General features: G+C 39.4%; 1 protein-coding gene across 1 annotated transcript in view; it reads right to left on the bottom strand.

The window, feature by feature from the left end:
- Nucleotides 1-595: 595 nt before the first annotated feature.
- LOC120439407 (leukocyte immunoglobulin-like receptor subfamily B member 3A) overlaps nt 596-14,693 on the bottom strand; it is a 46,618-nt gene continuing 32,520 nt past the window's right edge. The window contains exons 9-19 of the mRNA XM_039610352.1: nt 6,128-6,406; nt 4,533-4,802; nt 4,151-4,429; nt 3,134-3,244; nt 2,971-2,986; nt 2,802-2,875; nt 2,662-2,712; nt 2,523-2,579; nt 1,234-1,293; nt 860-925; nt 596-654 (exon numbers count right to left, since the gene is read on the bottom strand). Of these exons, the coding sequence (XP_039466286.1) occupies nt 596-654; nt 860-925; nt 1,234-1,293; nt 2,523-2,579; nt 2,662-2,712; nt 2,802-2,875; nt 2,971-2,986; nt 3,134-3,244; nt 4,151-4,429; nt 4,533-4,802; nt 6,128-6,406 (1,322 nt within the window). The remainder of the gene's footprint in view (nt 655-859; nt 926-1,233; nt 1,294-2,522; nt 2,580-2,661; nt 2,713-2,801; nt 2,876-2,970; nt 2,987-3,133; nt 3,245-4,150; nt 4,430-4,532; nt 4,803-6,127; nt 6,407-14,693) is intronic.

A 14,693-nucleotide genomic window follows, 5' to 3' on the forward strand; every position in this document is an offset into this window, starting at 1 on the left:
AAGTTTTTAGAAATATATGTAATGGCTCTTAATCCATCCAGAGGAACAAAAATAATGATTTGCAAAGACAAAGGACACATCTGTAAATATATATGTAACAATATATGCAATTCAATAAATGCGTATGTGAAAGTGGAAAGATCCTGATCCTAACGCCACACTATCACTTGCTGCTGCAGCTTTTTAAATGAAAGAAAACTTTTCATAAAAAAGTTAATCGTAATCTTCTTTTGTTGTTCCTCTACTTTCTTCCAGTGCTGTTAAATTCAAATCAATGCAGAATTATTCAGTGTTTAAAGGTGATTTGGGACTCAGTTCACTCTGAGTTAATCATTACAACAACAAATCACAGTATGTAAGCTATTTTATTTCTGTATTACTAACAACTCGTTTTGATTTGACTTCAGAATAAACTGCTTCATCAGCTGCTGCAGGGGCTGATTTCCTGCAAATAAAGAGATTTTTGATGAGATGACTGCAAGTAACTTCTTAATTCAAAGGCTCTACTATTTATATGCTTTTTTTGGTGTGTATAAAAGTATAAAACAGACAGCAAAATGAAAAATTTGCAAATTTTTAGATTACTTTACTTACCTTAAAGTATCTTGACTTTAGCTCTGTTGTGGGAGACCTCTGCATACAACAGGCTGTAATCTAAAAGAGGACAGACGATGATCAGAAAGGGTTGACTGTCTTTAATTTCCTTTATATTTATATCATTCTGTCATTCTACACCTAAACTACATGAAATGATTGAAGGATGTTCTGTACACTGACTAACATTTCTCAGCATTAGATATTATCTTGTTTGAGTTCATCATTATAGCAACAAATGAGTCTGTTATTTCTGTGCAATTACCAAGAGCTGGTTGTGACTTGACTTCAGAATAAATGACATATTCAGCTGCTGCAGAGGCTGATTTTTCTGCAAATAAAGACATTATTAGTCATGATTGTCAGTAACATCTTAATTCTAACACTTTTCCTTGGTGTGTAAAAATTGCCGGTGGCTCACAGTTTTTGTCCTCAGCCTCCAGATAAATACACCTTTGATATCAATTTGAAAATCCTGTGTTGCCTCATTCATGAGTTATTGTGTTCACAGTGTTGGGTGTCCACACCCCGTCCACGCAACCAGCAGGATGACAATACCTCAAATCAGCCTTTTAGACTGAGGGTAAAAAGTGTAAAACAGACAGCAAAAACAAATGTGTACTTTACTACTTTACTTACCCTTGTTTCTCTTGGCTTTAGCTCTCTTGTGGGAGACCTCTGCATACAACAGGCTGTCATCTAAAGGAGGACAGACAGACGATAAAGATAAGAAGGGTGGAGTAACTTTGATTTTCTTTATACTTAAATCGTAATGTCAGTGAAAACTCATCACATGAACTGACTGAGGGAGGTTCTCATCTACTGAAAATGAAATGATTTGACAGCCTGTTGTTGTCATGCTTAAAAATCTGCTTCTTTCACATTGTGCCTACATCAGAAGCAGCCAGTGAGGATTCAGACGGGTCTCCTCAGTAATAGATGACCCCTGATATTAGAATCACATGAAACACGAGAAGAATGATGCTGGCTAATCTCATTTAAAATACAGATCTTTGACATGATTGGACTAAACTCAATGTATTGTCTCTGTTGAGAACAGGATTAAAATGAATCATGTGATAATAGGTTAAGGTTTATAACCTCCAGCACCTATAAGAACATAAAAACCTTTATGGAAAAAAAAAAATTACATACATTAAGAAAATGAAATCTCTGAAAAGAAAAAACATATCAGCAAAGATTTTAAATACTGAAGGAATAGGACTGATTATTGGTTCATTGTTCAAAATAAATTAAGGGAACATTCGACTATCACAGTGTGAAACATTTTCATTCAAACTTCAGGGATATCTGACTCCATTTCACCTGTTTTGGTGCAACTCAGAATGACAAGAGGGGCACTGAAGAGGAAACAACAACACAATCCCCAAAAAGAGGATATTTTTGAGGCGGTGTTCACAGGTCATTGCTCTCTCTTTATCCCCCTGACTGACTTTGCTTGTTGCTGTTGTTCAGTCGAGCTGCACATTGCTGTGCTGTGAGTACAAGTCCTAGTAAAGGACATCAGGTCTCATGCCATGCTCACAGAATCTATTTCTAACAGTTTGATCAAAGAGAATGGGCCATCCTGGTCGACCTGTGCAGCCTGATGGTGACGTCTCACAATATCAGCAGTTTGCACCAAAGCAACTGAAATGGACTCACAATGTTTTATGCTTCCTAACTACACTGAATGATGTCCCTGAAGTTTAACCTTTTAAATGTGTTCCACTTTTTTCCGCTTTCTTCTCTATTTATTTGTTTATTTGTTGAACAGAGCACATTACAGCGATCAGCTGGTTTCTTGCTCGTTCTTCTTAGAGCAATAACATGAATGAAAATCTAGTTTTTCCTTCATTTGGATACTACTGTCCAATAAAAGCATTTAAACTAGTGTATTTTGTATTGGTAGCAGATTAAATACTCACCTTTTTGAGTGATGTTTTTAAACTCAATCAAAGAATATGTGACATCCCCAGATTCAACTAAAATAGAGTTCAAACATTTACACATAAATGAGAATAATCAAAGAGTTTGCATACTTATAAACTGCTGTTTATACTTTACCATTATCTGTGTCATCATGGTCTTTGACTGATTCATAGAGACAAGCATCACCTACGAAACAATTAAAACTCATATACATGGATCTGATCATCTTACAACCAGAAATATCTAAAGCAGAACTTGTCAGGGTTAAGGCTGACCTTGGTGACGAGAAGCATGTTGGCTGTCTCGAGCGTCATCCTGGTTGATCGTTTGGTTTATGGTTTGATTTGTGCTGGAACATAAAATGTAGTAAAACAGTGGATTTAATAAGAAACACAGGATGAAATTCTGGTTTGATAAAAAATGAGAGAGAAGATTTAAACAAACCTGGCAAAGCATGAATCTGAAAAACAAAACAAAAAAACACAATCAGATGTTTTTATTGCAAACTGTTCTGGTGCTGTAACGTTACATGCAGCATTCAGGGTATATCTGTAGTTCTGAACAATTAGATTATGCTCAGTGTAATATCAGAGAGAAATGGTTTCACCCTTTGACTGTATGAAGCGACACAACAGCAGAAGAAGAATCAGTAAAAGTCCACAGATGAGTCCAACGATCAACAGAGCAGGAAATGAAGAGTTTCCAGTCCTGGGCACTGCTGTATAAATAAGAGGATTTAATTACATGTATGTAAACAGATTTAAATGTACAACAGGTTTCACATGAAGCACTATTTACAATACCAGAACTCCTGATCACATCTGCTCCACTCTCATGTTATTTTACATGATTTTGTAATATGTACAAAAAAGCACAAGCGAAAGAAAATTTTCTCTGTGTAACTTGGAACCAACAGGATCTCCAGGACAGATGTCAGCTGGTGCAGTGTAATATACAATTACTCCGACTATATAGAGGCAAATCGAGGCAGTGCTGAAAGCTAATGGGGGTCCAACCAGTACCAGCAAGGTGTACCTAATAAAATGTCTAATAGCCTTCTTAATCTCTGAGGTGTGTCCCATTGTCACAGATGTATAAAATCAAGCACGTAGCCTTTACAAACATTTGTGGAAAAATGGGTCAAAAAGGGGGAGCTTCCTCTTTTTAGAGCTTCTCTAAACTAAAACAGCGTTTTGTCTCACTTGTGTTCATGATTACGATAACTTGTGAACTCATCATCTACTAATAATCTCAGATAAATTAAAATCTCAGTGACCTCGAGGTCAAAGTTAGAGGTCTGTGTATGTGTGTGTTTTATTTATGTTATCAGCTGGAAGAAAATTTCCATGAGACTTTTAAATAAGGAAAATGTAGTTTTGTCATTATTTGTTTTGTACATTTAAAAGTTTACAAAGTGTTTTTAATAGACACACGTATATGATGCTTGTTTATTTCATCATTTTACTGGGGTGATGCTAATAAAGCTCAACATTAGCTTAATACCAGCTAAATATTCATTTCACAAAGTGTCGGACAAACTACGAGGCTACTATCAGGTTGATGTCATCCTGTTCTGATCATTGTTACGTTTGTAAAATGAAGCTCAACAACAAACATGACTTACTTGATGCTGACAAGTTGAAGGCTTCACTCCACTCTGTTGAAGAATATGAGTCATCTCTGCGTCGACTCTTACACATGTAGTCTCCACTGCTGGACTCAGAAACATTGAATATCCAGTAATTATTGTGAGTCCACTGTGTGGTTTGCTTGGGTCCTCTCCATCTATACTCCCACTCAGTGGTTTCACCTCCTTCCTGCACCTCACATGTCAGACTGATCGTCTCACCGCTGAATATCTGAGGCCAGCTGGGTCGTCCTTTTACAACAACCTTATTGGAAACTGTTTATTAACAGTTAAGATACAAACAGAAACATCAGCTCAGCAGAGAAAACTTAACACTGTGTGTCTGAATGTGAATTTCAAACTAAATTGTTGAACTTACAGGTTATCTCAATGGTGACATCATCACTTTTATCAGTGTAGTAATCTGGGTTTCCTCTTCTTCCTCTGCAGTGGTAGATTCCTCCTTCAGATACTCTGATTACTCTGTTTTGTTGATCATCTGTTCTGATTTGAACCTCAGTGTTTTGGTCACGTCTGAACCACTCATATTTCCAGCCAGCAGAGCTCCCCACAGAGCAGGTCAGTGTCACACTGCCCCCTACTGGTATGATTGTTGATCCTGGAGTCAGTGTGGCCCTGGGTTTACCTGCTGTTAGGGATAAATGGATAAAAGATTGTTTCATTCTTGTGCAATCTGTGAATAAAGTAAAACTAAATGTAAAATGGTACATTTTAAATAAGAACATTATTAAAAATGTACTCTCTATTTCATTAATTGGATGAGTTTGAACAGGCATCACAAATTAATAGTAAAAGCATTCCAGCAGTGTTAATGCTGATGTCATCTACTTTCTCCTCTCACACAGGTCTGTAATGCATTTCCATTTATAAACTAGTCCTTTCCCTTTCTGCTTAAAGCCTTCCTGCTCCCAACAAAAACAGATTCATCAGAAGATTCTCGCTAAGGTAAGACTCAGATATAAGTTCACACAGGACCAGATCATCATAGCTGCACAGACAAATCTCTAATAGCACCACTTTAATTATGAGAGTTCTAACTCTTCATTTCTGGCCTTCATTACATATTATCATGTAACTACATGATTTATTAACTGCAGCAGTTTGCTTTGATTTCATCAGTCAATCTTCTTTCCACACCATCAGAAGAAATCAACATCTCTCCATATTAGAAAAATGTATCTTCATAACTTACACACTAATATCAACATTTCACACATCACTGCATTAATAAAAAAAACTCATCCATTATTGCTGAGATAAAATGTATAAAAACATGTAATCCATGAACAAAAACCCTTCAAACAGTTCGGCCCCCTGTGGAGGAAAAAATGTCTGTCGCAGTCGTAAAATGTTGATTTCACATTAGAGATGTGTTCACATTCACAGCACACAGCAGAAACTATGTTCACATCACTGGGCTCTCTCCACCATTTCAGCTGCACAGACGTCACAGAGTCACCATCTCTGTTTCTAGGCTGCCACAATAAACCAGCTGAACAATGAAAACATTAGATTTCTGCTTGTAGCTCCATCAGTCACCATGACAACATCTCCATCTGCAATATTACAACAAACCTTTTCTCCACCTGCTCATCTCTGTTTAACTTCCTACAAGCCTCACTGCGCTTTCTTACACACACAAACTTTACAATGAAATGACCTCAGTCTCTGTTTACAATCAGGTATCAGACCAAAAGTCTGCTTGTCCATAATAAACTGAGTCTCCCTCAGGACCTATTAGTGCTCGAAAAGGATCAGTCTGAGTATGATGACTGGGGTTGGTGAGGATGGTAGTTATGACACGGTAATAACAATATTTGGATGTTTTTCTTTAGTCCCAGACGTCGTATGGATTTAAAACGGTCTATAATGAAGCTACTATCAGGTTGATCTCATCCTGTTCTGACCATTGTTATGTTTGTAAAATGAAGCTCAACAACAAACATGACTTACTTGATGCTGACAAGTTGAAGGCTTCACTCCACTCTGTTGAAGAATATGAGTCATCTCTGCGTCGACTCTTACACATGTAGTCTCCACTGCTGGACTCAGAAACATTGAATATCCAGTAATTATTGTGAGTCCACTGTGTGGTTTGCTTGGGTCCTCTCCATCTATACTCCCACTCAGTGGTTTCACCTCCTTCCTGCACCTCACATGTCAGACTGATCGTCTCACCGCTGAATATCTGAGGCCAGCTGGGTCGTCCTTTTACAACAACCTTATTGGAAACTGTTTATTAACAGTTAAGATACAAACAGAAACATCAGCTCAGCAGAGAAAACTTAACACTGTGTGTCTGAATGTGAATTTCAAACTAAATTATTGAACTTACAGGTTTTCTCAATGGTGACATCATCGCTTTTATCAGTGTAGTAATCTGGGTTTCCTCTTCTTCCTCTGCAGCTGTAGATTCCTCCTTCAGATACTCTGATTACTCTGTTTTGTTGATCATCTGTTCTGATTTGAACGTCAGTGTTTTGGTCACGTCTGAACCACTCATATTTCCAGCCAGCAGAGCTCCCCACAGAGCAGGTCAGTGTCACACTCCCCCCTACTGGTATGATAGTTGATCCTGGAGTCAGTGTGGCCCTGGGTTTACCTGCTGTTAGGAAAAAGGAAAAATGCATTATTCATTATGAACTCATAAAAATATAGAAAAGGGAAAATTTCAAAAATTTGGTTTAATGTGGTGAAACTTTCCACCCACATTACTCTTTATCATATTTTTCTATTTATTTTCTCTCTGTGTTCTTTGATTTTCTTCTCGTGTCTTTCTCAACATGTGGATATTGTTTCTGTAACTCTGGTTTAAATCTCTAAATAATTACAGTATAAATGTTTGTCTGACCTGAAAAAGTCACACTAATGTAAACTATCACAGGTCACTGCTGAAGGACGCACAATGATGGTTTCAGAGCTCTGTGTGGTTTTTGGTTTAAATAACAGAAACATCAGTCACCTTAAACTTTTCATGTTTCTTCTTTTTCTTTGTTTTAAAGTTTAGAGTCTGTGAGTATTTTATCACTGTGTGTACTGTGAGCGATGTAACAGGTAAAATCAGTGTCCTGGTTTAAGTTCAAGCTTCACAGCAACAGAAACAAGTTTCCATGACAACATTATTTAGTGTACATGTCACTGACCACTTACCCTTCACAGTTACAGAGACAGTGTTACTGTTCTTTGTATTCTGTGAGCTCTTCCTGTGAGCAGAGCAGCTGTATTTACCACTCTGAACTGTAGATGCAATTTTTAATCTGAGGCCTTTGTCTATGTTGGAGTTGGTAATTTCTCGACCGTCCATGATAAGTTTGTATTCCCAGTCAGTGTGTTCTCCTTCCTTCATGTCACATTTGAAGCTAACAGTCTCTCCAATGAAAATGGTCGAGCTGGGTTTAACAGTTAGCACAGCATCTAGAATCCAACACAAACACAACATCATTGACCTAAAACACTTTTATGTACTTTACAAATCAAAATCTGTTCTAATATGTTCATAAACATACAAATATATTGAGAAATAAAAACAGAAATGGAAAGTGTTTAAGATTGATGCACTAAGACTAATATTTACTAAATAAATGAAAAGTGCAAACTGTTCAGTCACCTTGAGCGTGTCCGCTGCAGAGGAGCGTACAGAGAACTGCAATAAAGGAAGAAACTTCACACATCATCAAACTGAAGACTCACTCAAACATGGCATCAATCAAACACACCTGGTGTTACCAGTGGCTGCTATGATTGGTTTAAATGATATATTTAATGTAAAATGCATCAAATTATCACTGATGAAGAAACAAACCTTTCTTAGATAAACTAAACCAGCGTCAGTGAAATCTAATCCAGTCTACAAACAACCATGTTGAGAACAAAACATAAACTGAAATGCTACAAATGACTGAAACTCTGTCATTTTACTAAAACATGTTCATCAGTCAGCATGAATCAAAGGAAGAAGTGATGCACTCACAGAATAGGCCCAGCTCACAGAGGAAAGTGGGTCCCATCCTCACATCCAGCTGTGACACGTCTGAAAACTTCTACGACTTTGTGTGAAGAGAAAGAAGAAGAAGCACACGAGACGCTGAGAACTGTGAAGAAAACAAAGACTTTAAAACTTCTTCTTCTCTCTGCTTCCTTCTTTTACACAGAACTATCACACCTTAACAAACTCTGACTACAGCATGATTTGACATGTTTGGTGCTACAGAAACAAATTAGGGAGATTTTTATGAAACTAAGTAATAATTTACTTAGTTGTAGTTGTATTATACACATGTGAGCTGAATAATGAATAGACAACATGAACAGATTACAAGTCCAAGAGAAGCTTTAAATGTGAAGTACTTTTGTTTTACATCCAGAAACACAACAAGAACACAGCTCTGGCTGCACCTTCACCTTCAGGTCTCATACACACACTGATCACATATATGCACGTGTTAAACAGTCTTTGTCATAAATCACATTCAGTGACAGTATAAATCTAATTGTCAAAACTGTTCCACTCCTGAAACTAATAAAATGTGTTTGTGTTCATTCATTTGAACCCTGACATGGAGAACAGGCAGAGGTAAGTTTGTGGACACTTTTTATTTTTTAATTTTAGTTTCTTTTTACTCTTTAAATTACTAAATTACTAAAATTCAGTCATAAAGTTATAAGTAAGTAAGTTTACCCTGGATGGTGAAAGTGGCCTCTATTGACTATTTTTCCTTTTTAGGTGTAGTTAAGAGTTTTGATGTATTAAACATCAAGGCCATCAAAACATTTGAAGGCTTGGAAACATTTCAAATACTGGAAGAACTGCATTGGAAGTTTTAAAATTAAAGTCTTGGAGCTCGACTGACTTCTTACAGAAACAACGATGGACATTTGTTTCCTTTGTCTGCTCCTCGTCTGCTTGTTGTGTTTGCTGGGAGCTTTGACACCAATAATAGTCACTCTCACAGATGCTGCACCACACAAACACATCATTCTGATGGGTTCAAACTGCTGTAGAAAAGTGATTAAAACCATTAGCAAGCAAGAGAAAAGACATTTAGTATTTTCCTCCTGCCATAGAAATATTAATCAGCTGCTGATAATTTTCAAGGAGCCACGAATCACTGATTATATTCTAAAGGCTGCTGCACAAAGTCATTACATTGCTTCAAAATACAACAAACACGTTTCCACGAAGCTTTATAAACAGTTAAAAAAAAGGTTATATCAGCCCAGAGACAAAATACTTACTCAGAGCAAATGGTCACAGCAGGCAAAAGCACTTTTTCCCATAACAGTGAAATCTTTAAATAAAAATACTTTATTTATCATTTTAACTGACAAACTTCACTAATATAAAGTCATCACTGCAGTCTTTGAACATGAAGTTCAGTTCTGGTCAAATGTTCACTCAAATTCAGGAAGTGAGATGAAGTCCCCTCCCTCCCTTCTCTTGTCTCTGTTTCCTTAATAGTAGCTGTAACTGTTGTATTCAAAGAGATGAAACCTGTTAACTTTGTCACTCAGTAACCACACAGTGAGCTACTTCCTGAGGCTCATGGGAAATGTTTTTGAGATCGAACAAAGTTTGACTGACTTTAAAATGGCAGGTCGTTCAATCTGCAGCAGATAATCGTTCAGTTACAAGCACAGACTGAAACTCACTGAGATGAAACTGAAGAAACACTTTAACTCAGATCCAAAATCCATTTCCTGAAAATACTGTAGGAGTTTTCCATAAACTGTTTGACAATTAGTAATCAGAGTAAATCCAGATATTACAATTCTTTAGGCTGACTACAGACAAACACAGTCCGTCTCTGATTGTTGGATAACAGAGCACAGCTGGAAACACAGATGTTGTATGAATGCTCTAAATACATTTGTGCTTCTTGTTAGGTTTACTGGTGAGCTTTAGTGTGCCATACTAGACTTCAACGTTAGTCCCAACATCGGTGTGCCATCGTTCAAACCATTGTACAGCACACTTCATGGGCCTGATAGAAGAAGAGGAAGAAGAATGCAGTTATGTTGCTTGGCCTCCACTTACACCTGTTAACTTAGCAGATTTAAAGAAAAATATCATTAAATCAGTGACTGTTTGGTTAAGCTGCAATGCAATAATTGTAAATGAAGCTTATGTGTAAGTTGAGTTGTCTATGTGTAAGGAAGATCTGTAATCATCATCTGCTTTCCTGGCTGTTAGTCTGCTTTTCTGTTCTCTGCATCACTATCACTGTCAGTCTCTATACTTACATCATTACTCTAGTCCAGTCATCTTCTTGCCCTCCTTCTTTGGGCCAATCAGCCTCCACTCTGTATGGTTTAAATCTGTGCTGTGTCAGGAGGGGTGCTGAGCTTTAAGCAGAAACAGTGGTGGAGCCTGCTGAAAATCTAGACAGTCTGGCCTGTGTAAAGTGCGTAAACCCAGTTTGCATAGTGACAGAACTGCAACACAGAACAGCCACAGTGTGTGGCATCAAGTGCCAAACATGGAGGAAGAAGCGTGATGGTCTCCAGCTGTGTGATGGATCCAGGTGTGAGGTAGTCGGACACGAACGTCAAGGAAGGTGGTAGGGAAGCAGACTAGGCAGGCATTTCAGATTTCAAGGTGAGCAATTTATTTACAGTGAACTTAATATAATAGAACTTAACAAAACTTCCCCCCAAATCAATTCAATTAACAAAACTCAACATAACATGGCTCTGGTGACACAGCTCACCTCTCCTCTCTCTTGCATCTGGTAGAGACTGGCTTTAAATAGGGCCATCAATTTCCTCCAATTGCCCAGCCAGTACCACTCACTCAACTGAGGGATGTAAAACTCTACACAAATGATTTAAAACACAAAACCTCTACACACGTCTAATATGCACATTTACACAACTAAATGGCAATATTAACAAAAGGAAAAACATTCAACAAATTCCTTTAAACCTTAACACAAACAAAAGGAAGCATCTCTATGGAAGAAACCCTCCACTTGGTTTGACCCGCTGATGTCATGTGTGACATCATCAGGATTTTAAATGAGGAAATGCCAGGCGGGCGTTTCCCCACACCTGACCCTCATGAAAACTGAAAAGACAAACAAAGTAAGTATGAACAAATGACTTAATCTGTAACATAATAAAATATAAAGAAACATAACTTAGTATTTGTCTTAATTTGCAGAATGTTAATTTGCCGGCAACAGAACGCTTACACAAACAAACCCGGGATAGTGAGTGAAGCAATGTTACTTGACAAATAGCAAATGGAAGCAAATACATAGAAACAGAATGTGTACAATGTGCAAAATAAAGTAAACACATATGGGACAGATGGAGAGCTTTACAACTGCTCCTCCACTTTGTCACACTCCCCCCCCCTTAAGGCACTCACTCCTCCATGGAACGAGACAGAAAATCAGCCACTACATTCTTATGCCCTGGTCTATACTGGATCCTGAAACGAAATGGCTGTAGGGACAGATACCATCTAGTGATTCTAGCATTAGAGTCTTTCATTCTGTTCATCCATTGTAATGCACGATGGTCAGTCTCCAAAACAAACTCATCACCCATTAGATAGTACTTTAATGTATCCAGAGCCCATTTGATTGCCAGTGCCTCTTTCTCAACAGTGGAATATTTCATTTCCCTAGGAAAGAGCTTACGGCTGATATACACCACTGGTCGTTTATTCTCACCCTCACCCTGCAGCAACACGGCTCCAAGTCCTTCTCCGGAAGCATCCGTCTGCAACGTGAATGTCTGGGTAAAATCCGGGCACTGCAAAACAGGTTCACTACACAAACAGTTTTTAAGATCAACAAAAGCAGCATCACACTCGGCAGTCCATTTAACCTTTGTGGGGCTGGATTTACGAGTAAGGTCACTAAGGACCGCTGCCCTGGCAGAGAAGTTAGGGATGAAGCGGCGATACCACCCCGCCAGACCCAAAAAGGATTTCACTTTTCGTTTGGTTGTAGGAGGTGGGTAGGCCCTCAGAGCTTCAATCTTTGACACCTGAGGGCGGATGACCCCACCCCCGATGACGTAACCCAAGTACTCCACCTCAGACTTAGCAATGTGACATTTGTGTGCATTTATGACAAGTCCAGCTCTCTTAATCCGTTGGAAGACATCAGAAAGGTGCTGAACATGATCCTCCCATGTCTCACTAAACACCACAATGTCATCAATGTATGCTGCGGAGTACCCATCTGCACCTCTCAAAACTTCGTCCACCAACCTCTGAAATGTGGCTGGTGCACCGTGCAGACCAAAAGGCATTGTTCTAAAACGGTAAAGTCCACTGGGAACTCTAAAAGTTGTCAAATCTTTCGAAGACTCAGTCAAAGGTACTTGCCAGTAGCCCTTGCAAAGGTCTAGTGTTGTAAGATACGTAGCGTTCCCTAAGCGCTCAATCAGTTCCTCTACTCTCGGCATCGGATAAGCATCAAAAGCAGAAACAGCATTGAGTTTAGAGAAATCCACACAAAATCTCTGTTTAGAGTCATTTTTCTTCGGCACTAGCACCACTGGACTACACCACTCACCTCTAGATGGCTCAATGACTCCCATGTCAAGCATGTCTTCCACCTCTTGTTTTAATGCTGGCATCAGCTTTGCAGGAACCCGTGAGGTGGTGTCCCTAATAGGTTTTTGATTGGGACAGTGGAGTTGTATCTCATGTTGGATGAGATTGGTGCAACCTGGTTTGGTGCTAAAAAGATCAGCAGGCATAATTGCTTTCAACTCTGTCTGTTGTTCGGAAGTAAGATGACTCACATCAGGAACTGGCTGTTGACCTGCTGGAGAAGGAAAGAACAGCTCCCGTGGTTCCTCCTCTTCGACCACGGCTCGGGCCCAACACTCTAGCGAAGATGCTGGCCGATCAAACCATTCTTTCAACAAATTTACATGAAATATTTGATGCTTCTTGCGATGCTCAGGCATGTGTAGTTCATAGGTAACTGGACCCACTTTCCTACTGATCGCATACGGTCCCTGCCACTTGGCAAGGAGACTGTTCTCAGATGATGGAAGAAGCAGCAAAACCTTTTGTCCCTCTTGAAAAATCCTCCGTCGAGCTGCCTTGTCATAACTCTGCTTCTGACGTTGTTGGACACCAACCAGATGAGTATTGGCCAGCTCTTGGAGCTCCTCAAGCTTATCTCTCATTTTCAGTACGTATGAAAGAACATTGCATTGTTTTCTGGGATTTGGAGCCTCCCAAGCCTCTTTCAACACATCAAGGGGACCCCGGACAGCGTGGCCATACAAGAGCTGGAAAGGAGAAAACCCTGTGGAAGCTTGAGGTACCTCTCTATAGGCAAATAGCAAGAAAGGAAGCCACTGGTCCCAATCTGCTCCTGTATCTTTCACAAACTTCCTCAACATGGCTTTTAAGGGTTTTGTTGAAACGTTCAACAAGGCCATCTGTTTGTGGGTGGTAGGAGTTGTCTTAATACCTTTGATCCCCAGCAATCTATAGACTTCTCTCATGAAGTTAGATGTAAAGTTGGACCCTTGATCAGTAATGATTTCTTTTGGGATGCCTACCCTCGAGAACATTTGTATTAAGCAGTTGGCAATCTGACGAGCTTTAACCTTTTTTAAGGGGAAAGCCTCGGGATATCTTGTAGCATAGTCACACACTACCAAAATATACCTGTGCCCTGCACTGCTCCTCTCTAATGGGCCTATGATGTCCATCGCAACACGGGAGAATAGAGTGTCTATAACTGGCATAGGGATCAGGGGAGCCCTCTCACCTTTCCTTCCTGGTGCTGTTAACTGACACTCTGGACAAGACTTGCAAAACTGAACAGTGTCTGTAAACTGCTGTGGCCAGTAAAATCTAGGTGACATACGAGAGAAGGTTTTGGCTTGACCCAGGTGTCCTGCCCAAGGGACTGAGTGAGCTAACTGCAGTACTGTGGATCTTAAACTCGTAGGCACAACCAACTGGTCTCCCACCCTACTGCGGCGATATAATAGGTCACCCTTTAGGAAAAATAGCTCTCTGCCTCTCTCAATGACCTCTGTGGCATTTGTGACAGTTTTTCAAAACAGGGGAGCTAAAGATGGATCCTCTCTTTGAAGCTGAGCTATTTCACCAGGTACGACTGGTAATTCGTCACATTGTGGCACTGGAACTGGTTCAGTGAACTTTGTCCCTCTCACCTTAGCCTGTCGCCTCTGGGCTCTGCTCTTTCTTATGCGACCCTGACTTGATCCTTCAAAATCAGGAACATCACTGTTAGCGAATGGAAATTCACTCCAACCTGAACCTTCTTCTGTGTGATGCTTATGTTTTGACCTGGTGACGGCTACCATGGACCCAGCTGTAACACTTGGGTTGATTTCCTCTTCCTTGGCTATCAAATCCCGCAAAATGGGAAGATCACGACCCAACACAACCTGATATGGCAGTTTACTCATAACACCCACTGAAAGTAAATACAGCTTGCCGTCAATCTGAATATTAATGTTGGCAATCGGGTAATCCACATCATTACCGTGAACACACCAAACTTTTACCTTG

The sequence above is a fragment of the Oreochromis aureus genome, linkage group 3 (assembly GCF_013358895.1).
Source record: "Oreochromis aureus strain Israel breed Guangdong linkage group 3, ZZ_aureus, whole genome shotgun sequence".
In the NCBI taxonomy this organism is placed as follows: Eukaryota; Metazoa; Chordata; class Actinopteri; order Cichliformes; family Cichlidae; genus Oreochromis; species Oreochromis aureus.